General features: G+C 49.1%; 1 protein-coding gene across 1 annotated transcript; it reads left to right on the top strand.

Annotated features, from left to right (window-relative positions):
• Positions 1-441: 441 nt before the first annotated feature.
• Positions 442-23,399, top strand: AXIN2 (axin 2; the record flags this gene model as incomplete). The annotated part of the gene is made up of 10 exons (XM_082326627.1): positions 442-1,265; positions 7,200-7,340; positions 12,901-13,003; positions 14,886-15,026; positions 15,234-15,730; positions 15,869-16,051; positions 16,336-16,554; positions 17,159-17,254; positions 18,469-18,636; positions 22,855-23,399. 10 exons carry the CDS (start codon positions 442-444, stop codon positions 22,979-22,981), a joined length of 2,499 nt encoding a protein of 832 aa, XP_082182753.1. The 3' UTR covers positions 22,982-23,399.
• Between the last annotated feature and the right edge of the window lie 1,199 nt (positions 23,400-24,598).

Below are 24,598 nucleotides of genomic sequence, written 5' to 3'. Positions count from 1 at the left end.
GCGCGGCATGGAGACCAGGTGCCGGGGCGCCCCGGGGCTGCCGGGGGCCGCGCTGTGCCCCCCGCCCCGGCCCCGCTGAAAGTGCGCCGGGAGTTCAGCGGAGCGGATCTGATAGTCGCGATCGGGCTGGCGATAGAGCCGCGCTCCCTCTGCCCTGCCTTTCTCTCTCTCTCTCCCCCCCTCCCTTTCTTTTTTTTTTTTTTTTTTTTTTTGAATGTGAAGAGTTGAAAAGCCTGTTTACTTTCTGTCTTTGATGTTGGAAGGATCTGGTTTTGATTAGATCAATACTCCTTTTTTCCTCCCCCCCCCCCCCCCCCCCCCCCTTCCCTTTGCAGAGAGGAGGCTCAGAGGATCCCCTGCTGACTCCAGGCAGAGGAAGGCAGAGGCGCAGGCAGCTCCTGGAGGAACTGGGAGCCCCTCTCCCCATCGGGCTCCGGAGCCATGAGCAGCGCCGTGGTCCTCGCCCACCTCCCAGACCCCAGCAGCAGCTTCAGGGAAGACGCCCCCCGACCCCCTGTCCCGGGGGAGGAAGGAGAAGCACCATGCCCGCAACTCGCCAGCTCGTTTCTCCCCAAAAGCCAAAGCTTCAAGGCCATGCCGGTGCCTCCTGCCCCGCGGAGGAATGAGAACGGACTCGGGGAGCCGGAAGGCAGCGCATCTCCAGACTCCCCTCTGGCCAGATGGACCAAATCCTTGCATTCCTTGTTGGGAGATCAAGATGGTGCCTATCTTTTTCGGACCTTCTTGGAAAGGGAAAAATGTGTGGATACCTTAGACTTCTGGTTTGCCTGCAATGGCTTCAGGCAGATGGACCTTAAGGATACCAAAACTTTAAGAGTAGCCAAAGCTATATACAAAAGGTACATCGAGAACAACAGCATTGTCTCCAAGCAGCTCAAGCCTGCTACCAAGACCTACATAAGGGATAGCATCAAGAAGCAGCAGATAGATTCTATCATGTTTGATCAGGCACAGACTGAGATTCAGACTGTGATGGAGGAAAATGCTTACCAGATGTTTTTAACTTCTGATATATACCTCGAATATGTAAGGAGTGGAGGAGAGAATCCTGCTTACATGAACAGCAATGGACTGGGGAGCTTAAAAGTTGTCTGTGGCTATCTCCCGACCTTGAATGAAGAAGAGGAATGGAGCTGTGCAGACTTTAAAAACAGAATCTTGCCTTCGGTAGTTGGACTATCCAGCAAGACGTTGAGGGTTACGGCGAATGTCAGAGCTACGGAAACGATCGAGAACGGATACAGGTAAGGGAACCCCTGGCAATCGGGCTCTGTTGTAACTTTAAGGACTTTGCGAGTGCTTTTCGGCAGGCTGTTGGGGCGGTGTGCTGGGGAGCTAGCGGGGAGGCTGGGCTTCCCCTGGGGCTGGGGGCACGGGTGCTCCCCCGCACCTCCAAACACTGGCATTTGGGGGCTGTTGGCTGGGTTTGGGGTTTTTTTGCCCAGAAAACAAGATACTGTGCTCTTAAGCCCCATTGGCTTGCTCAGTTCTCTTATAGATCAAAAACTTCATAGCAACTATGTCCTCCGGACATACGTTAATTATTGGTTCAACTTTCCAACCTATTAAGAGCAGTAGTAGAGTGGATCATATAGACGCATGAATAATGTAACCTACTAGTTCCCCAGCTCCACCATCAACCAGTGTTTAACTATGTTGGTTATGTGGGAAGCAATTGTGCGGTCATGGAGGAGGAAATGTATGCACTTACTACATCAAGCTCTGCAACTTGCACAAAATCTGCTTTTATTTTGACCGTGCGCGTGTGATCTACAGCCTCTCCCATCACGTTGGGTGTTGGTATCGTGTCAAAGCCATTTAGGGTGGCTTTGAGCCAATGCATACAGGAGGATACTTAAAATTGAGTACTTAAGGTAATAGAGACATTCCAGGTATAGAGTAATAGTAGATCGGTGGTGCTCTCCTGTTGGATGTGTGCTCAGAGTTAAACTCATTAAAACGTGGTTGGGTCTAATGGCAGCTGATGGGGATGCGGGGAGTGTTGTGTGGTGGCGGGGTCTTCTGCCCTCGCCTTGGCGTGGTCTGCGTTGCCGAACCCTTCTCTTTTGTTGGAAATACTGGTGGCACGGCGGTGTGAGGGTGAAGAAAGTAAGAGCCATCTCGAAGTGAAGGGGGGGATGGGAAAGAGAGACTCTGATGAGCAAATGATGAGTTGTATAATCCTCTGAAAATGTATTCTTTCCTCTCCCCACCCTTGCCATAAATGTGGATTGTTGAATCAGGGCTGAGAGGAGAGGGCTCTGCTGGCAGATGTGCGCTCTCCTCTGCTGGCCCAGGAGGCTGGGGTTTGGTATGGTGAGTGTTTGACATCTCGTTTACAGGAATTTTGAGAGTGTGTCTGTGATTCATGGACATCAAAGGGCATCAGGCTTCTCCTGGGGAGGCTTTGCTGGAGCGAGCCCTCCTCTCCTGCCCCATGGAGAGCTTCCAGCTGTGCCGGGCTTCCCGGTGCTGAGCTGCCGGGAGCTGGGAGGGTCCTCTTGCCCGGGAGGGTGCTGCAGAGCCAGAGGCCTCTCCGGTCCTCTCCCTCTCCTGGAGGCCCTCCCTGCCAGCGGAGGGGTGATGGAGGGGTGGTGGGCGTGGGTGCCGGCAGCGGGGATGTGCTTCATCCCGGCCTGGCCTCGGGACCTCTCCCGCTGCGGGGCTGCGGCGGGGGGGCACTCGCTGGCAGCTGGTCTGTGGAGGACTTGGGTTTTGGGATCCTCATCTCGTGCCTGAATGTTACTGTCTGAGCATCTGCTGTTCTCCAGAACTTGGTTTGAACTGCTGCCCTTTGCTTGCTTTCCAGGAGGGGGATGTTTGATGCTTTTATCTCTCAGCCTTTGTTGGTATTCAGTGCTGGAAGGGCTTGGCTGTAATGTTCTACCAGAGCTGCAGGCCCTGCTAAAAACCCACATGTGCCTTGTCCAGGAGAGCTCTCGCAGAACGGTGGCTGCTTGCCTGATTAGTGCTGGTTCTTTTTCCTTTTCTTTTTTTTTTCTTTTCTTTTTTGTCCAGGGATTAATGCAGCTTGCTCCTCACATGTCAGATCTACCCTCCTAGGACATTAGGTAGTGCATTTTGCTTTGATCACCTTCTGTTGAATTTCCAGGAGCTTTTGCTCTCCATGGGGCCAAGAGATCTCAATGCAAAGAGAGGGAGGTCAAGCTGAGATGCTTCTCAGTTCCTCCCTGAGCTATCCATTTGTGAAGCCACTTGTGCGTGCATGTGCTAGAAGCTGATGAGCATATGGATGGGCTATCTCTCATCACTCAGCATTTAGGATTGCGTTTAGGATTGGAGCTGAAGCTTGCACAAAGTCTTTCCTGGTGAGTGGCCAAACCACACCTCCCTCCTCGTGTGTGTGATGGAATTAAAGAATTTCTGCTCAGTACGTTATGGTTTTGAAGCGCTGTGCAGGCTCTTGCCATTCGCTTCGGTGGGTTTCAATGTGATTATACCAGTGAAAGCCGGGAGTGCTGGGCTGAGCACACCTGATGATGGGAGCAGAGCAATCTCGAGCCAGCCCGGTGTTTGGACGGGAGACCACCTGGAAATCCCAGGTCATGGAGTCACGGCCAAAAACACAGCAAATGGGAGACCACAGAAACCGTACAAGTTGAAAGACTTTGCTTGGCCCCAGCATCAGCGATGGACAGGAACAGGAGAAGTCAAGTGAAAACACGGTGTTTGCGCCTGGCTGCAGAACAGGCGTATGCATGCAAACTGCTGGTTGTATTTTTGGAGCCCTAATACAGGGAATATTTTAAATGTAGAACCTTCCTCTTGTCCTTCAAAGCGACTCCCCTCCCCTGTAGGTTGTGGTGTGGTTAAAACTGGCCTCCCCACGCTGCGCTGGACCTGGCCCCATGCTCCAGGAATTCCAGCTATTATTTATACGCGCTTCTAAATTTATCACGCACGAGTTTGTGTACACAGAGAGTGCTTCTTCCTTTGCAGTGCCGCCGTGTAACGTGGTTTTGTTCAGTCCAAGGTGGACTCATCTGCCTCCCATTAAGCTCTAACATCAGTGGGACTGGCCTCGCTTTGAGAAGGCTGGGGCTCGCAGATGGCCTTCTGCCGGCTCCCAGTGCTTCCTGGCCTTTGAAAGGACCCGCCGGTGGAGCTCCTTGTGTGTGAAGTTATTGGAACCAAGTTTGGCTTCAATTATCAAAGTAAATGATGCCATTGTAAAGCTATGCTCGAAGCAGTGTTCTACAGTTAAGAGCATGGAAGCTGTGATTAACATAGTTTTGTTAAAATATACTTTTTTTCAGGTTTGTGCATGCGTGGTCTTTTTTTTCCTTTTTTGTCTTTAAACCCATGATTGCTCAGTGATGTTTGTCCCCAGAAAATACTTAATGAGATTCAGTTTTGCCTCGAAATGCTCCTTGTAGATTTTCTTCTCTCTCTGTATAAATCTGTGATTTGAACTGCCAGAGTGCTTTTATTTCTAAGAAGCAGAGTTTGACAATAAGCCCCCCCCCCCCCGAAATTGCACCCTTATAACAGGGTATACAACCAACAGCCCCTGAAATTTTCATGGCATTATAATACCTCTGATATGCCCATTGCCTAACATAGCATATAGAGAGTTACATGCTGTGTGTCATCGCATCGAGATAAGAATAGGCTGAGAAACATCAGACATTCTCCTTGAAGCTCCAGAGCAACTGCTACCTGACAGCTGAAAACATTTTGCCTGTTGAGTTTGGAGCTGGGGTGTGTTTGTGTGTGCAGCATCTGCGGCAGGAGACCACCGCTTTCCGCTGGAATTTAAAACCCTTGCAGGCAACTTGATGCATCTGGGTGCAATTACTGTAGTAAGGTGGTCAAATTAAAAAAAAAAAAAAAAAATTAAACATAGCAAAGCAGCCCCCATTGGTTTTCTTAAAGGATGTGGGGATTTCTGTGGGGCAGTGTGTTGGAGGTGGAGAGTGGGGGCTGGCTTTAAAAATATGTAAACTTTGGGTTTTCTTTTTTTTTGTCTGTGAGGTGTTGGTAGGTGAATCGGTGTTGCAGTCCAGTACTGATGGGAGGATGAGTTAGTTCTGGCCACTTTCTCTAATTATATCTTTTCAAACGCTGTGTTTGGACACACCTCCTCTCCCTGTGCCGTATTTCATACGGACCCGCTGCCTCCGCCCCCAGCCTCTCCAGCAATCCCGTCTGCTGGAAGAACTTGGCAAATCAGCCCTCCTGGATGCAACCAGGCATGACACAGACACCTCCCAGCAAGGTGGTGGTCCTGTGCTGGGGACCATCCTGCACCCCTGAGCCTCATGGAGCATCCTGCATCCCTGAGCCTCGTGGTCCTTGGATGTGCTCTCAAGACCTGAGATGGCTTCAAATCAAATAGTTATAAGAGCTGCATCCCTTACACAGTCGACCCAATTGCCCACCAAGGACCTAGGAAGGGTTGCTTGGACTGCACATCCCCCTGAATCCGAGTAGAAGACTACATGGTTTTTAGAGGAACTTTGTTGTTGTAGTAGTAGTAGGATAAGTTAGCTTTCACCCACATGTGGAATTAATTTATCTTTGAAGATTTAACTTCTTTCCTGTGGCATTCCTTACTATCTCATTTTTTTTCTTCTTCCCAGATATAGATTTTTTAACATCTTGATCTCCCCATCAGAAATGCCTTGGCCTCCTTCGGAAAGGAATGCAGCCCCGGCTGGGCTGAATACCTGCCTGCAGCCCCGCGCCTCTCATACCAGAGAGGCGTATCTTCCCTGCCATGCTTCCCCTCCTTTTCTTTTTTTTCTTTTTCTTTTCCCCTTTTTTTTAAACTTAAGCCTTTGTGGAGGCTCCTGTTTTTGGTGCTGGCGGAGCAGGAATGTGCGGTGGCGGGGGCGTGGGGTGCCTGGTTGTTTGTGAGGGATGGAGAGCGGGGCGGTGGGAGGGCATTGCTGCTCACTTAAACCCAGCTGGTCCCCTCCAACCTCCGTGGGGGCAGGGAGGTGGAAAGCCTATTAAAAAAAACCTGCCGAGCCTGCTGGCACATTCCTTAGGCCCCCAAGTCCTGGGTAAGTGGCCCTAATTATTAAAATCAGCAGTCCTTATCAGATGACAAGGCCTTTTGCTTTGATATACAAAGGCTGAAGCTTAACAGCCCCATCTTTCCCTGGAAGAGGAACAAAATGTGCACCTTAACATGCGGCTTTCAAACCTCCCTGCATAATCCCCTTATCGCCTGCCGGAGATATGTATATTGATCCCGGCTGGGAGGTTGGAGTAATGGGAGGTAGCGGGCAGGGGGACGCCCAGGTCGTTGTCCCCCACCGTGACCCTGCCATGATGACCCCACCATGCTCCCTCACTGCCCATGAATTTTTCAGACACATGCTCTTGAGTACTCCGCTCAAACATCCAGGCTGGGCTTTGGGTTTGTTTCTCCAAGCGAAGCCAAAGGTGTTGGTATCAGTAACCCACATGCCCATTAATACAACCTGCTGCTCCTGTCCTCACATTCCCCCATCCTTCCCTTCCCCACCCAACTCTATGCACAAAACCACAAGTTGAACAAGTAGTAGGTTCTAAAAACTGGGCCTTTTTATTGCATGTTTTTATAATGCCAGGAAGATGGCACCCATCTTTGGGAGGCCAAGCCTGAGAGAGCAGATTTCAGCCCTGTCCGTGCCTCCTCTGACACACGGTGGTCCTGCTTCACTATTTTCAGGCAGTTCTCTTGTTTCAGGCAACACAGATACCTTAACTTGTGTTCCCAAAGGGGCCCTAATTCCTCTCTTCAGAGTAGACTTAAGTACTTGTTAGCTGGTGCCTCAATGGCTTTCAGTGGGACTTGAGCTATGAACTTCTTCATCTTTTGCCTGCTGATGCTGACAGCAAAATTCCTGCTGACCTCAGCAGTGCAGCATCAAGCTTTAAGGACCAAGTTCTTGAAGGTATCAGAGTATGTAGAGATGCTTCCTGGGATTGTCTAAAGCACGTTTCCAATGCGGAAAGCAACATCTTTAAATTGGGACTTTGGGTGTATTTAGACAGAGTGCGTCTTGGTTGCTGCTGGTCTGAGAAGTGGGTGGCTAGTTGCTTCTAAAGAGGTTGAGCAGCCAGTGTGCAAGGTTCCCATAAGGAGAGTGCTACCGTGAAACTTGTGTGTTTTTGTCTAGCCCAAGACTGGCTGGTAACTAGATTCCTGTTTTGCTTGTCCCTAGGTCCTTCAAGAGGAACGATCCCGTTAACCCATACCATGTGAATTCTGGCTATGTTTTTGCCCCAGCCACCAGTGCGAACGACAGTGAAATATCTAGTGATGCCCTGACAGACGACTCCATGTCAATGACGGACAGCAGCGTGTAAGTATCTTGCGTTGGCCGGGTCCTTTTGGGATGCGTCATCTGTGAATCAGCTGCGCCGATGCACCATGGGGGCTTACAGGAGTGATGGGTCCGGGGTCATCACCCTGCTTCTGCTCGCCGTTGACTGGGGGCTGCCGAAATGGAGGCGTGCACCCAAACCGAGAGGTGTAGCAGGGCATGGTAGCCTCGCTCTTCATGCAGTGGCCGGAGGTATTGGATGGAGTAAAATAATGAATCCCTCTATTGCCGTTTTGCAACTGCAGCTGAGCAAACATGTTTTCCCCTATGCTTATGGTGCTGCCTGGCTAACCCAAGGAGCGTATCTCCCTCAGCCTTTGTCTTAAGGCCAGGCTTCCTTAACTAGTTATCAGTCATCAAAGAGGAGGAGATTACTTCCTGTAGGAAGTACTTTCTGTAATTAAGGTTCGTCATTAATGTCAGAACGTACATTAATAGGGCCAGTGACCTGAAGGGGCAAATAGCTGCTCATCTAGTGTGGCTGGGGCAGTCTTCAAAGAGCCATTTGAATGGAGCTGTGTGGATCAGGTCTGGGTGTTTCAGGAGCATTGGGATGAGAGATGATGCTGTGGCTGAGCCCAGGAATTTCAGGATCTGTCTTTTCCTCCTGACTCTGCTGAGACATGTGCAATTGGGAGCAAGTCATTTGACCGTTCTTCCTCAGTTTGCTTTCCCCAGCGGGAGAGAAATGGTGCTTTTGTGTCTGGGGGTAGAGGAGACAGTAATACTCACTTCATGCTCCTAAGGACCATTTTCTTCAACTGGGCGGAAGGCAGATGTTGCCGTTTGTGTTTCATGGTCTTCACTTAAGTACAAGTGCTCTAGAAAAGCCCACCTGTAAACAGAGTGCTGCATTCTTGGTCTTCATCTCACAGGTGAAACTTCTCCAGTGTCTCTGTCAGATGCATCCAGTGATTAGTTACTCCTCGGAGGGGTTTGCATGCTGTGTTTTTAAAGTCAACAGTGCTGTGTGATGATGCACAGCAGAAAATAGGATTTGCCAAAAATCCTTGCTGTGTAAACAAAAGCTTTTTTTTTTTTAATGCACATGTGTATTTTGAACTGATATTATGGAAAAAAATAGTTTGTTGTCCCACCAGATTCCCGTATTGAACAATATTGGCATTAAATAAAAGAGCTGAATCATAGGGTGACTTCTTTATTTCTTCTTACTGGCTCTGGTTGTATGTGATCATGTGTCAACAGAGCATTCATTGGGTTAGTCATTTCTGGACCAGTGTAGGGTCACTTGGGATTCACAGGGCTAGGATTATACCCTCTCTTCACAGCAATGCCAATTGTAGGCCTTATACAGATGAGAGCACTGAGTGAGAAATAAAGTGCATGGTGGATGAAAGGCTTAACTGAATCGCTTTCAGCCCATTGTTAGTCCAGGGGAGCTTAGCGGGGATGAGAGGGCAGCAGCCCGCTTTGAAATTTGCTTGAACAAGTGAATAGGAGCTCCCCATAAAGCAGCGCGTGAAAGGAGCCTGCCTGTTTTTTCCTGCCGTAACAATAGCCCGCGCAGGCTGTGAGAGTTTGGGGAAGCTTGGCTGATTAAACTGCCCGCAGCTCCAGGTTGGGGGGCGGCGGGGAGGGCTGGGGGGGAGCGGGACGGCGGAGGTTGGAGGAATATTTCCTGCTGCAGAACCGGTCCCCCGGGCATCCCCGCGGCCACGCTCCGTCCGCAGGGCCGGGAGCAGGCAGGCACGCCAGGATGCTGGGTGTTTTTGGAAGTGGGAGAGGTAAATTGGCAGTTTTGGAGGCTGGGCTTAAAGTTAAGGCTGATGTAAAACTTCCTTTGCAGAGGCGACGGGCTGCTGCCAAGATTGCAGTAAAACGTGGGATTTGCAGCCTCTCCTGGCACCTGGCTCTGCTGGCTGCTGAGGATGCTGTAAGGGGGTGTGGGCACAAACCGGCCATGCTTTCATAGGCTGAGCCCGGGTGCTCTTCGGCCTGTGAGGTTTTATCCCCCCTTTAACAGAGGACCCGAGTTTATTCTGTTTCGTCAGTGCGAATGCAAATTAGTTCTTTTGGCTTATATTGGTATCAACTGAAGAGGAAAAACTTGTTCTGGAAAAGTCTGTCAGACATAGCAGTAAAGTGATTATTTTTTTTTTTTTAATAAATCTAAATCTGAACTGTACTGGAATTAGGAGAGGTCTCCAAATAATGCACAATCTGCCTTTTTTTTTTTTTAGTATAGATGCCAGGGATCAGTCTGTCCGTATATATTTTGTAATAGCCACCAAGCATCATGCAAATTTTTATTTCCATTTCTTGATTGGGGTGGGGAGAGGAAAGGGGATTTTTTTTTATTTGCTTATATCTTATTTATGGATTTACTTTGGACACAGGGGAATGCTGCTGAGCAAACTTCAAATATTACCTTATCTTACAAACCAGGCTTTTGATGTTGGCAAGATCAGAGGCTTGTTTCAGAGCCGTTGCCAAATGAAGATGGGAGTGAATGCATATGCGCATGAGTCTGATATTTCAAAGCAGCAGTAAAACTACATTCAGGTTAGGTCAGGCACATCTGAGTCAAAAGGCTAAGATAATTGGCTCAGCTTAAATGGCAGCTGACTGGGTAGAAGACTTCAAACTAGTGTTTCCCCCAGAAACAGATTGGCTTAGCCCCAGCCTGGTTAGCTGAAATGTTTATAATTAAACTCTACTATTTAGTGCCTAAACTCTGTAGCTCTTCAGCCCGCAGCTTTTAGTAGCCAAGAAAGTGAGTGCAAATGTTTGCTGCTGGAGCAAGGGGAGAGGTGGCACCTGGAGAGCTGGGGTTAAGCCTTGTCCTGCCCAAAACCTCTGGCCAAGCTCAGCCTTTTCATTTGAGAGGCACTTTCTCCTGGTCTGGGGGGTCTGCTTCAGCATCGGGGTTCCCCTGCCCCCCATATCTCTTGCTGTACTGAGCCTGGCTCCAGCTCCATCTGCCTGTCCCTCCTGCAGTCGAGGATCACCCGTTGGTCACCCCTTCAACCCTGCCGTTGTCCCTTTTCCCCCTGTTTTATATGGAAGGCCTAGGTTTAGACAGCACTCATCAAAGTGGCTGTAAAAGTCCCTCCCCATTCCCCAGGCTGAGTTTCCTGAGCTGCTCCACAGCCTTCCCATCCCAGTGAAATACTTTTTTTTTTTTTTTTTTTTTTTTTTAAATCTTTTTAAAATTCTGCACGTTGTTACAAGTTGTAAAACTCTTCTGACAACCAGGGCTGTAGAAGCAGGGAGCAGGAGGTTTGATGTGGGGCTCTCCGGTGCGACTGGAGGAATTTTAGGGGGAAGGAGCAGCCTTCATACCAACCTGAACGAGGGCAAATCTTAGATAAAGTGAGGAGCTGTTAAAGTTGGGTCAGTGTTGCTTATCCTCCTCCTTTTCAAGCCACTCTGCCTAGGAATGGTGTGAGTCCCTGCTCCTGCTCCGTAGCCTGTCCCAGGACTCTCCCTTTGGGCAGAGATGGTCCCCCGGAGCTGGGAGTGTGGGGACACCCCGCAAGGAGATGTGCTCCCAGCTCGATGGCTGCAGCAGAGGGGTTGGGGATGACGTCTCAAGCTTGCAGACCCGGAGGGAGGTGGGGAGCGCAGGAGGGCTGCAGGGCTCCCCGTTGTCCCTTGGTCGTGTCCTTGGGTGCCTCGTGTTGAACGCACAGACCTTCAGCTGCTTCTTCGCTTTTCCCCATCTGGCCTCTTGGACTGCCATTTATAGAGGACACCTCCTCTTTCATGGAGTATGTTAACGGGATTAGTCCCTTATGTGCATGCATGTAACGTGCTCATGCTGGCATTTTTACTTACCTTTAAAAGGCCTATTTTACTGGTTATTCCCTATGTTGAAGGTCTTCCCTAAGGACCCTTATCTCAGTAAGCCCCAGGTTACAAATGCTTCTCTGAAGGTACAGATGATTTGGTTTTCACCTTAGATTTGCTTTCCCCCCATCCTCCCCCAAAGCTAAGGCATGTCATGTGCCCCAAGCCCTGTTGCCCCATGGGCTCATGGAGCAGAAATTCTTGGTGGCCACCAGCGGCTGTGGTCAGTGACCATGGCCAGCTATGATGGCTGGTGTGTGCTGGGCTGCTTCCCCAGAAAGCGCTCCAGAGCCCCATGTTGTGCAATGGGGACATTAGGACAATTAGCTCCTTTCATTTGTGATGTAATGTGCGTTCATGGACCGTGTCTAGAGGAGGCTGGTGTTCATCTTGTGGCACCAAGGACTTTCTCTGTGGTCCTAGCTTGCTCTCTTTTATTATAAAGATTTTTCCAAGTTTTTAAAGATGAAATTGTTCTGGTCTTTTACTCAGGCTTTGCAACTTAATCTTGCTCATTAAAACAATTTAATGGCAACTGAATGCTTTGGCCAAGATCTTCACAAAGGCCTGCGATACCATGCTTCAAACCTTGAGCATGGAGCGATGGTATCTAATCATCCTCCTCAAGAGAAGGGACCTGGTGTCTCCAGGAAGGCATTCCCTTGCGCCTTGTCTCTGGCTGCGTGTCCAAAACACGTCGGTGTGTGCCCACCGCTGCCGCGGCCGCCGGAGGTGGCACGCAGGGACGCACGCCATGGCACGTTGGCTCCTCTGGCAGCAGCGCGGGGCCGCCGCTGCCTGCTCGGCTGCCGCCGCTCCTCCTTGGGCAGGAGCTATTTTCTCCGCTCAGGAGATGAGTCAGGTGTGGGGGCAGGTGGATGAAAGGGACGGGACCGGAGATCAAGGTTATTCAGCCAGTCTGAGGGAAGGGGTGGAATTAGACATTCAAGATCTCCAGGCATGCTCTTCCGGCTGTCCCCACTGTCTGTAGAAGGCTCTTTAATCCTAACTGAGGTAATTTTTTGCATGGCCAGATGAAAACACGCCGTGTTGCCTCGAGTGGGCTGTGCAGGGGGCTGTTCCCACCAGTGCTCCTCGCCTGGTCTCTTCTCGTGGCTTCCTGGCGTGAGCTGGCCTGGCCGAGGGGAGCTCAACATCATGCCCGGAGGGTACGGCCCGGCTTTGCTCATGCTTCGCGGTGGCCTGCCTATGCCGGCCCGCCTCGGGGCAGGAGAAACATCCCGGATCTTAAGTAGGGCTAGAGATGGGGAGCAGCCTTTTGGTGGCCATCCATCTTCAGCCTCTTCCTACTTCTTTCCACTGTGCCAACACTCCATGGGGTGTTTCAGAGCTCGAGGAAAGTTGTGGTCTTAGAAAGCGTAATTTGGTGGTGAAAAAGCAACAAAAATAAAGGGCAGAAGCAGAAACCTAGCATTGGAAAGGCCTTTCTGTAAGATGCCTCAGAAGTGAAGGTGATGGGATCTTTGGGCATCTTCCCGTGCAGAGTTGCTATCAGCTTGCTTTTCGGCTTTTGCTTAATTACTGCACATCCATGTAGGTGGTGACACAGGCACATCCCAAGCCACCAGATGTTCGAGGCTTCAGGTGATGTCCAGAGGGCTCAGCACCTCTGGGAACGTGGGCCTGTGGCATGCCTGGCTGGTTTCAGAGGTGATGGTTAGAGCATGGGGAGAGCCTTGACTGATGGTGACCTCTCTTCTGTGTGCAGAGATGGGATCCCCCCGTACAGAATTGGGAGCAAGAAGCAGCTCCAGCGGGAGATGCATCGGAGCGTCAAGGCCAACGGTCAAGTTTCTCTACCTCATTTTCCGGTAAGTTCAGGTGGGAGCTGCAGGGTCTGGGTTGGCCATAGGAAATTCTGGGACTGGGAATGAGCACATGGAGGGAAGGGAGCAGGGGAGGAGAGCGTTTCCATCCCTGCGTGGTGCCAGAGAAAAGATGCTGCTTGGTGTTGGGCAGGAGCCACGTTCTCTCAGCATCTTTGCAAAAATCTGCTTGTGTAGTCACATTTTCATCCTTCCCTGAAAACCAGCTGCTAATTAAGGCTTTTCAGTGGCACTGAATTTGTCCTCCTGGTCTAAATCCAAGCAGAGATGCCCCAGTTGCGTCTAGTGAGAGCCTTGGCTCTGGCCACCACCCTGACACCTCCGCTGGTGACGAGCAGACCGGGGCTTGGCCTCATGCGCATCACCGGTGGCCTTCGAAAGCACACTGTAAGCTGGGGGGAAGGAGGATCTCCCAAAAGGGAGACATTTGCAGCAGATACGTGCCTTGCTTTGAGGGGATCCGATTCGTGGCATTGCCGTGCTCTCAAAAATTAACTCGCTGACTTGCTAATTCAGTTGACTTGCAGACTCCCGATTCCTGCAGTGAATAAACTGTTTACACAGACAAGTATAAACTTATCTTGTCTTGAGATTAATATGCTAAAATTCCTCTTTCTGCTCTCTTAAGCAGCAAGAAATCATAGATGATATTTCTGGTGGAGGCGGGGGGGTGGTTTATGTGGTTTTTCTTTTTGGTATTTTTTTTTTTCCCCTTCCTCCCTAAAGAAAGTTCTATAGCCTGAGCTTGTAAATTAGATTATTTTGTCCCAGGGCGTGCAAATCGACTTTCTCTGTAAGGCAGTGCTTTGATCAGGGACTGAATAGAGCCAGCTTGTGTAAGAGTGACAATTTCCAGCAGAGTGGCCTTTTTCTACCCTCACATCATTTCTGGAGCTAAGTGGTTGCCGGAGAGAGGCCCCACCTCATCTGGTGGGTAGTATGTGAAAGAGTTGGCAGTTCAGCTTTCTGCTTTCAGGGGGGGAAAAAAAAGAGGGAGAGAGAGGGAGAGTGGGGTGCGTGGGGGTGGCAGGAGGGAGGGCAGAGTCGGGTGGGTGGTTTCTTTTTCCTCCTTTTTTTTTTTTCCTCCCGTTTTCCTGCCATGTTTGCTTCTTTTGGCAGAAATTCGCGTTTTGCCTTTTTATATTCTGCACTTGATTTGGAGATGTTCCCTTTTTCCCTTGATAGATCTGCTTGAGGCAGCCAAGCTCAGCAGTGTAGCACTGCTAGCCTGCAGCAGCTTTCTTCATTTTCTGTACAAAGAGATGGAGGGGGGGGGAAGAGATCTAGGACACTGTTGAGACAACACTACCTCAAAGGTGCCCAGTGTGTAGCCAGGAAATAAATTACCAGCACTTCTCTGATCTGCAACCGTTTGACTTCTTTTTTTTTTTTTTTCCTCCTTTTTTTTCTCCTTTCCCTTTTTCTCCCCCATCTTATTTTTTTTAATTTCCAACTCCTTTCTGTTTATACTCACTTTATTCCTTGAGTTAAAGTCTCTCCCTCCCACCTCAGAGGTTTTTTTTTTTTTTTTTTTTTTTTTTTTTGATGTTTGACAACAGTCTTTGAAGATTTTCTACTTCAGAGTAGCTACTGATGGGCTGGTTGTACTACAGAGAGAACAAGCGGGGTTCCTCAGAGTGCGACCAACTGCTCCTGCCGAAGGCAAACGCTGGTGGGGAGGATGTCACTCCATGAGGCCACAGCACTAGCTCATAAAAATCCAGAGCAGACCATGCCTAGTTGCGGTCGTCTTTTCATCCAAACATGGAGACACAACAAGCGTAGCGGGGCCGGCGATGCCGCTCCAGCTAAGCACCCGTGCCGCCCGCTAAACATGCCTTGTGCCTTCTGTCCCCGCTCCTTGTAGAGGACCCACCGTCTTCCCAAGGAGATGACCCCAGTGGAGCCGGCTGCCTTCGCTGCAGAGCTCATTTCCCGGCTGGAGAAGCTGAAGCAGGAGCAGGAAACCATGGACAGTCTGGAGGAGAGGCTGCAGCAAATCAAGGAGGTAGGAGGATTAACCCTCCCGGGGTCGGGCAGAGCTTGCCGCGTGCTGCCTGGCTTGGGGGGGCGGGAGGGGGCCGTATCCTGCCCACAGGGAGGAACGCGTTTCGATCACACCGCAATTCGTGAGCCCATGGGGGGACATCCTGGTGCGCGCCTCACCGGCTCCCTGTCCTCTTGCATTTATTCCTTGCCATCTCTTGGCTGACAGGATGAGGAGAAAGAGGGCTCGGAGCTCCCCGCCAGCCTGCAGAGCAGTCGGGAGATGGTGAACCCCCAGCATCCGCAGCACCCGCTCTCGCTCCTGCCCTCCGGCAGCTATGAGGAGGACCCCCAGGCCATCCTGGATGAGCATCTCTCCCGTGTGCTGAAGACCCCCGGCTGCCAGTCACCCGGCATGGGCCGGCACAGCCCCCGCGCCCGCTCCCCCGACCGCCTGCTGACGGGCAAGCTGCAGCCTGGCACGGCCTCGTCGGCAGCGTGCGCCTTGGTGGGTAAGGGATTCATCACCAAGCAGACCACCAAGCACGTCCACCACCACTACATCCACCACCACACCGTGCCCAAGACGAAGGAGCAGATCGAAGCGGAGGCGGCTCAGCGGGTGCAGTGCTGCTGCCCAACAGGCAGCGACTACTACTGCTACCCCAAGTGCAAGGGCCACCCGAAAAGCACAGACCCCCCTCTGCCTCCGCTGGAGCCCTTTGGGTAAGTCATGAGCGTCTCTCTCCATTGCACCCACCCCAAACCATCACCCCGTCATCCCCCTGCGATGGGGCTGAGCGGCGCAGCCCCGCAGCAGCGCAGGGGGCTAATGGCGGGCTCCTGTCCCCTTCTCGCCATCAGCAGGACGGGGACATTGCCGAAGAGGCCGGGCAGAGGAGCGGAGAGCGTCGCCCTGCCGGCCGGGGACGGGGGGCTGCCCGGCCCCGGCGGGGTGCAGCTACCAGGGGGCGAGGCGGACCGGGCGCAGAACGTCTGGCAGTGGATGCTGGAGAGCGAGAGACAAAATAAGCACAAGCCCCATAGGTAAATACGCAGCTGTCTACAGCAATATCGCTCCCGGTAAATATTTATATATTACATGGGCTGTCTATTTTTACAATCGCTAAAAACAAATGAGACTCTTTGCTCCTCCGGTTTAATATAAAAGCTGTTCCGCAGAACCAGAAAAACCACAAAAATGTCATGTTTTTGGCAATAAACCTCCTTTCATGTTATGACAGACTTTTGAGAGGGAGCGAGCAGAATAGGAGCTGCTATTAAAGTCATATTTTCCAGCTTTTCTAACCCGACTTCTTCCCCTCCCCAAGCACACAAAGCACAAAGAAGGCCTACAGCTCCGACTTCGCCAAGGGGGCCCCCGGCCGCCACCACCCGTGGGGGACCGGCAGCCACCCGCGTGGGGCGCAGCCCGCCCACCCCTTCGTGCAGGACCCCGCCATGCCCCCGCTCACCCCACCCAACACCCTGGCGCAGCTGGAGGAAGCGTGCCGCCGGCTCGCCGAGGTCTCCAAGCCGCAGAAGCAACGGTAACGGCCGCGGGAGGGATGGTCCTGGTCCCGTGGTGGGGTTTGGGGAGCAGCAGGGGTAGGAGAGGTTTGCTGGGTGCTGGTTGTGCTCATCTTCAGCCAGCGCTCGGGCTGACGGCAGGCAAGGCGGTGGGTGAAGGTGGATGGTGTCCTCCCTGTCTAGGTAGAGGGTCAGCCATGGGGCCGGGACCGTGGGGACGTGTGACGGCACGGCTTGGCCGAGCCCCAAGGATGAGCCTCCTTATTCCAACCCCACCCTACCCCGGCACAAATAGTTTGAATCCTAGACTATTACTTCCACTCTTTTGATGGCTGTAATTTGCCCATTTTTCCTCTGGGACGGACTCCAGCTACATACCAAGTGGAGAATTGGACTGGTTATCGTTCATTTGGGTATGGAAGGATAAATTAGCCCACAGCATTTTTAATTCTTCCTTTGATTGTTTACAACATGTGAGGGTTGATACAAAGAGCGAACTTAATGACCGACAGGAGACTTCAATTAAGAAGATTGTATTTCAACAATTTTTTTTAAAGTTTTTTTTCCTTCTCCCCTTTTTTTTCCCCCCTTCTTCCCCACTCGCCCTCCCCCTTTCCGCTTCAGATGTTCAACCTCAAATCAGCAGAGGGATCGAAACCACTCGGCTGCCGTTCAGGGGGGAAACACCCCTTTCTGCAATGCAAGTCTAACGACAGAAGAGTGAGTATGGCATACGCATAAAAGGATTGGGAAATATATATATAATAATTTCATTAAATGGATTGCACTTTGAAAAGAGAGGAAATTCTTATATCTGAAGTTTTGTCTTTCAAACATTCTTCTTAAAGAAAGAACAAAACATTTTCAAATCTTGTCTCTGGCTCTTTTTAACTTGCATTCCTGTAAAGTGGACAAAGATTGGATTAGTCTAATTACAGGATGGTTCTTTTAACAAGAAATCTGCTACAGAGAGGTCTAAAATGGCCTAAATAATTAAAGTTTTCTTTCTTACCCTCTTCATCTTAAGCAATGAGTAATGTTTGAAGTCCAGACTGAGCCACCTGACTAGAGCCTTTCATTTTTAATTGGTTGACCTTAAGTCCACCAGCTGTCTTTGCTAGCAGCTTTTTTTCTGAAGCCACTCTACAAAGACTTAGAACAAATTAGGAAGACTAAATTACTGCGGACTAACACTTTGTGACCTTTTGACATGCCAAGTGTACATTGCCTCAGAAGCAGTTGTAGATTTGGCTGCATGGTATTCACTAGAGCGTTGCCATTTTGCCGGGTAATATTGTTTTAATTATTCTTTAAGAAGGGTTTCTTAGTGCAAATTACAAGATCCAGTTAATTTTATCCTCACTGGGAAAAATAAGATTACCTGTGTACTTCAGGTGAAGAATCTGGCGGTGGTTTTGCTTTGTTAGCTGTTGGTGGTTGCGGGTGGTTTTGTGCATGAGAAGAAAGCTTGGCAGATGCTTTATATGAAGGCAGATGAAACGAGCCTTTTAAAATCAGAGGTGTACAATACTGGGGCTCGCTAGGTAGAGGTTAGCCCGTGGTGAGCCCTACGTGCGCTCACCTGGCCCACGGTCCTGCTCTGATGCTTCCAGCAAGCATCTCGCCTCCATCCCTCAGTTCTCCCGTCCATAAAACAGTATGAGGTCTCTGCTGCCTGCGGCAGGGTGCTTTGCGATGCCACGATCCCACCATCGCAGCGAGCAGGAGCCGTTGTGGGAGCCCAGCAAAGAGCCGTGCAAATGCAGCGTGACAAATTCACGGCGAGTACAGGAATATCTGACTTTTTGGGTCACACCCAGGATATTTCTGACCAGTGTTACGTGTGGCAGAAACACTGCTGGATTGAGTGCAGTGAAACGGCTTGTTCTCAGATGGAAAAATAGAGGGGTTTGTGTGTGTTTTCTGTTTTTCAGTCACAAAGAGCCAAAGAAACTGCCAGTTGTTCACACCTCTCAGTCGAGTGAGTTGGTTGTCACCTATTTTTTTTGCGGAGAAGAAATTCCCTACAGGAGGATGTTAAAGGCCCAGAGCCTGACACTTGGGCACTTTAAAGAACAGCTGAGCAAAAAGGGAAATTACAGGTAAGAATCTGTGATTTGTTTGTTCTTTAGTATATGCTAATAAGTCAAAAAAATCAGCAGGTATTTTGCAGGTTGACCCACAATGACACATTTACCTCACTTTTCAGGGGCTGTAGATGTTCTTATTCTCTTCCCACTCGAACGAAGAGCAACTTGGAGATGGAGAAAGGGGCCCTGAGCTGCAGCTTGGCTGCGGGGCCACCTCCTCTCCATCTCCCTCCCCAGCCTCCTCTCCCAGTTGCATAAGGATGCAGGCTGGCAGGCTTCGTGCTCCAACCCTTGTCCAAAAAACTTGAATACCAGGAAGCACTGGGATGGCCTTGTGGCGAAGGCATGGAGCAGTGGGGTTCGGTTTCCAAACTGGGGTCAGCATTCATCTTGGTGCTGGCCTCCTGCTTTGACTACTCATTTGATTTTTTTCATTTGTAATTGTTTTTTTCTTTTTGCAATGGTGTGGCCGTAAATGTGATCAGTGAAAGGCTGGGATGTTGCATCTGAGTGGATGTGTAGCTAAGACACAGTGAGCTCACTTTTCTCTTCGTTAGGGGAAGAAACCTCTGCCCTGCAGGGAGAGCTCCGCCAGCAATACCAAGTTCCTCCTCAGAAACACCAACAAACCCTGCCTGTCTGGTTTCCAGGGCCCAGATCCCAGTTTAACCAGTTTGCAGCTTCCCCTGCTCTTCTAGTTCCCATGGCAGTAACTTCATTTAGCTATTTTTTGCTATACTTTCCCAGTGGGTCTGGGCACTAGTGGGATCATCTGTTGGCCACTTCTCCTGCAGGGTGAGCAGGAGAGGGAAGTTCCAGCTTTAAGTTTTGAATTTGCACGGAATTTGGTGGTGCTTCAGAGAGCCAGAAGGCTTGCCCTCTAACTGCCAGCCTCTGATTTAACCTCCCCATGGTCATTTGGGTTTGGTACGAGGACTTCCCAGCTGGTGCTCCATCACTGGCCTGTCTCTAGCTTTTGAAAGTCCACCTGTGCAGATCAGGAGTTGGTCACCTAAGGGCGCTTTCATGCTGAGCTGGGGTCTGTCTATGGCTGTTGCACAGTGGGGCTGAAATACGGCCAATCCTTCCCCAAAACTGTCTTCGCAGCCCGCCCAGCTGCCATCAGATGGCAGCAACCTGCAAGTACACCCAACCTGGACAACCTCCAGGAGAGGTCCCTGGGCTTCTTGCACCGTCGCGCTATTTTCCAGCCCCTAAAGCCTCTCCTGGCCTGCTGCGCTCCTCCTCTGGCTGATGCAGCCTCATGCCCCAGTTGCAGACCAGTTTCTGTGGCCTCACCACTGGTCTGCCAACTGCTCCAGTGGATGTGTAGTCCCACCCCACCCCGCCCCGCCCCCCAAATTCCTTTTTTTTTTTGTTGTTTGTTTGTTTTCTGTGACATTTTTTTGTGTGATGCCTGAGTGCAGGAATAGGCTACTAAAACCTCTGTGGCCCAAAAGCCCCTCCAGGTGCAATTATTTGTGCCTTGTCAGACTGTAATTACTTTAGAAAATGTTTTTAAGTGACTGACAAGGATGAAACAACGTTTTGCTTAGATCTCACCCCTTTACACCTGGGTAAAGACAATACAGAAATTTATAAAAGGAACTTGGGTACGTGCCCAGTATTTTATCTTGCACAGACACAAGGTGAAACTAATTACACAAATGTGTGTACCTCCAGGGAATCATTTTGATCTAAGCTTTGACTTTTGGCTGGACTTTGAGTGAAACTGTGGGTGACCTTCAGGGAAGAGGTCCACAGTGCCCGGAGTAGCGTGTGTGTTACGGGGAGGCACTAAGTAGGCTGCTTTGGTCACATCTGGCATTGATTTCTTTTTAAGGCACATTTAATAAGCATGTCTTTGAAGCTGTTGCCTTTCATTTAATGCACAAAGACATGCAGAAATGCTCCACTCTCCAAATTCTTTATTGATTGGATCAGTTTGCGAGGCGGGTACCTCGGGCTCCCGCGATGCCAGAGCCATGCGGCTGGCCCTGCCGTGGGGCAGCCGCCGGGAAATCGCCGCTTTGCTTTCCTCCCCCACCCCCCCCAAAAAAAAAGAAGGAATTAAGCAGTGATTTAATACTGATGGCGTTAACAAAAAACAAACATACACGCACAAAAAAACTGGGTGGTGTCGGGTAATCTGAAGATGGCAGCGGTTCAAAACAGAGCTGCAACGCCAGGCCTGCTCGCCTCGATTGGTGCCAGATGTCCCAAAAAAATAAAAAAAAAAAAAGAGCAAAGCTTGCCACATAAAATATGTTTCAATGGAAAGCCCATTTCTGAGCAAATAAGAGCAGAGTGACTTGTTTGAAGATGTTGTGGGGGAGGATTTTTTTTTTTTTTTTGCTTTGCCTCCTCTTTTTCTTTTTTTTTCCCCCTTTTCTCTGTGAAATAAGGTTGTAATTATGTAAAAGGTCATAGCGTGTTTTCTCAAATAAAAATTTTGTAAACACAGCCAGTGCTTGGGCTTGTGGAGGAAGTTATTGGGAAGAGCGGCTGTTATCTGGAGAGGGGCGGAGAAGGGGAAAGGGAAGAGAAAGTTCTTTGTAATTCATTCAAACTTTCCTTGGGCTTTTTTGGTTTTGTTTCAAGGCTGCTGGCCTGGGGAATTGCGGCCTTGACCTGCAGCATGAAAGTTGGTGGGAGTTGGGCCATTGACTTCAATGAGCGCAGGCTCTGAAGGACTTAAATAAGATGTTTTTCCTTGCTGAGCCATTAAAGACGCAACATGTGTCAGCTTGGAATGACTTTACAAAAATAAATCCTAACCATACCTTGACTAAATGGAGCTGGTTTCATCTCTTGGACTAAAAAGCCAGCTTTTATCCCCCTACCAAAATAATTTTAACGTACCCTAAAAATAAATAGATTCGCAGGCCGTTGTTACTGAGTATTTTAAAAACGTGTAATAGAACAGTCACTAAAAAAAAAAAAAAAAAAAAATCAAACAAATTCTAAGACCCTGCTGTGGCTCTTTCAGTTTTAATAGTAAAAGTGAGCTTCATTTGATCTCCTTTCCCATCCTAAAAAAATAATAATTGCAAAACCCTTTCCCCTAACAAACATCTGCCAACCCCAGTTGTCTAGAAACTACAGGGGAGGGGTGTGGGAGGGGTTAATTTTTTTATATTTTGCTTTGTAATCCATCTGATGAAGGTTTTTCCATCCCTGGCGATCAGATGGCAAAGCACTTTTCCAAGGGAGCAGGCATGTCCGAGGAGGTGTGCGGCGGCAGACGGACAGGCTCCCTAAATGCTACCCCTCTGAATGGAAGCCCTTCATTTGTGCATATGCAATTAAGCAGCCTTAGAAGGAAGAAAGCTCCAAACGGGATAAAAGGAACCTTTAATCAAGAAGCTGAACGGTCTAATTCAGGATAATAGAGGGGTCCTTACTGTTTGACATAGGAGGGGTGGGGGTGCTTTTTGTCTCTGGGAGCGTTGGCTTCATGATCTAACGACCCGGAGCAAAAGAGCAGGAATGCAGGACACTGCTACTTGACCTCCCCGTGTCACGTCCCGCAGGCTGGACCAGGGCTGCTCCGCGCCTCTGACTGCTGGGAGGCGTCGGGAAACAAATACAGGAGTTTCTGTCACTTAAAATGGATACGTGAATTAGGCATTTGGTTGTTTCGAATGTGAGGCTCCCGGGTTTTTTTTCCAGTAGGAGTACCGCAGAGTTTCAGCTTTTGCATTGCAGGAAGCTGGGATGGTTTTCTTTTAATCCATCCGTATGCCTAAAAAGCCTCTCCTTTTAATAACAGTTGCTAATTTTAATGTTGGGCTTCAGCTTTGAAACAAGAAAACACATGAAAGAAAGAAGGTGGGGAGAGAGGGGAACCTTGAGAATGCTTTGCTTTGAAATTCTATTTATTTATTTTTTAAATAAGATATTTGACCAGAAATCACCACGCTTTCTAATTTTCTTTACGGCTGAGCATATCCACTGCCAATGCTTATAACTTACTCGCTGTAGAAGCTGTTGTCACCGCTGAGGAGCGTGCACAGCCCTGCTCCCTCCGTCCCGTCGCCGTCCCTGCAGCCCCGGGGATGCTTTCATGTTGCTGGACCTCAGCAGCCCTGAGGTTTTGCTGGCCACGCTGGGTGCTGGAGGAGCATCCTAGGAGGGAGAGATTGGAAATGTTGTGGTTAAAAGAACTGCCAAAGCATCCTTTGCTTTACCTTTTGATTTTTAACTGTGTTTTAATTCTCCTTACCACAGATACTACTTCAAAAAAGCGAGCGATGAGTTTGACTGCGGTGCGGTGTTTGAAGAGATTTGGGAAGATGAAACCATCCTGCCGATGTACGAAGGAAGGATTCTTGGGAAAGTAGAAAGGATCGATTGATGGCATCTGTGTTTCTTAAGAAAAGTTAAGCTAGAAAAGTCTTTGGACACACAACAGTAGTGATGACAAGGAGAGAAAAAAAAAAAAACTCTGAAGGAAAGTGTTGAACCAATGAAGAAAAAAGTGAAGTCTATGAAGACTTTGCTGAATTAGCCTTAGAGGAAAAAAAAAATGGCATTTATTATTCATGAGTTGGGTACTGAGATGATAAAACCCCTGAACTATTTATTAAAAACATGACCACTGTTGGCTATTGGAGATGCAGACCGTGTTTGAGAGACTTCCATACATAATATATGATTTCCCGGGGATCTGAAATCTATGGACTAAGAGAAACTGTGTATAGCTTACCTTAACAGTAATCCTTATTGATATTTATTGAACAGTCTGTTTTCCCTTAAGTCCAGTTTTTGGATATGCTGCTTTAACAATGGAGAAGAGAGGGGCTGGGAAGTGGGATGATGGGAGCAAGGATTTTATTTTTTTATATTGTTCCCACTATCTAAAATTTAGGAGTTTGGCTATGAGCGCATTCATGATTTTTTTTTTTTTTTTTGAAGGGGGAGGAGGGAAGGAGTGACATGCCCAGTATTTCTCCAAGTGAAGATAAAAGTTTTCTAAAGAAATAATAATAATAAAACCCAAAATAAAAATACTGTCCTACCATTCATCTAGAGACCGGTGCATTTTAATCTATGCTGCTCTAATTTGAAATAAAGGTCTTAAGCGTTAAATATGTTAGATGCAATATAACAACAGCAACTTGTTACTTCATCATGGATTTCTGTGGTGTGAGGTTTTTGCTTTGCTGCTGTCAGTGGTGAGGGTACCACGCGGTGTCCGGTGCCTCTCGGCTAAGGCAAGGTAGAGCAAACCCCTGAGCCTGGGAGAGCTGTACAAGAAGCCATCCAGTTCCCGTTTCCATACTTAGCACACCAAAAGGACACGTTGCAAAAGCCAGACTAAAAAACCCATATGTATTCCACATAGCTAGCTAATTTTTTTAGCCATTCTACTTCAACGTTAGCACAACTTGTATTTCAACGACATGTAACTACGATGGGGCATATTTTCAGATCGGTGTGGAGCGCGTGATTCCTTGTGTGGTGGTTTTTGGTTGGGTTTTTGTTTGTGGTTTGTTTTGTTTTTTTTTTTTTTTGGCCTTACCTTCACAACACCCATGTGAGCCCGTGGGAGATGTGGGCGAAGGCTCTCTGCAACCCTTGGCAGAGCTTCGTGTGTGCGTGTGCGTGGGTGTTGGGACAGAGCGACCCTTTTCCGAGAAAGACCTTGCATTTCTACAGTTGGGTTTTGTGTTGATTAAGTTAATCTGTGCATTCTGTTTGCCATTGCTACTTTGTGTAAGTCTGTATATATTGTAGAAAATGTATGGTGAAAATATTAATACACTATCTCTAGTGTTTTTAAAAATTTAATCAGTACAGTACCTGTGCCTGCATGGTGTTACGAGGCCATGCGTCGCCCTATATTCAGGGTTCAAGCTTTCCCTTGTTTGTTTAAGGGGTTTATGTATAAATATATTTTATGCCTTTTATTACAAGTCCTGTACTCATGACTTTTGCCATGGCATTTTGTTCTACTTATACTGTAAATTAT

Source organism: Platalea leucorodia (assembly GCF_965183815.1).
Source record: "Platalea leucorodia genome assembly, chromosome: 14".
NCBI lineage: Eukaryota > Metazoa > Chordata > Aves > Pelecaniformes > Threskiornithidae > Platalea > Platalea leucorodia.
Note: the sequence above shows the minus strand (reverse complement) of the source record. Positions and strands in the feature narration are given on the sequence as shown.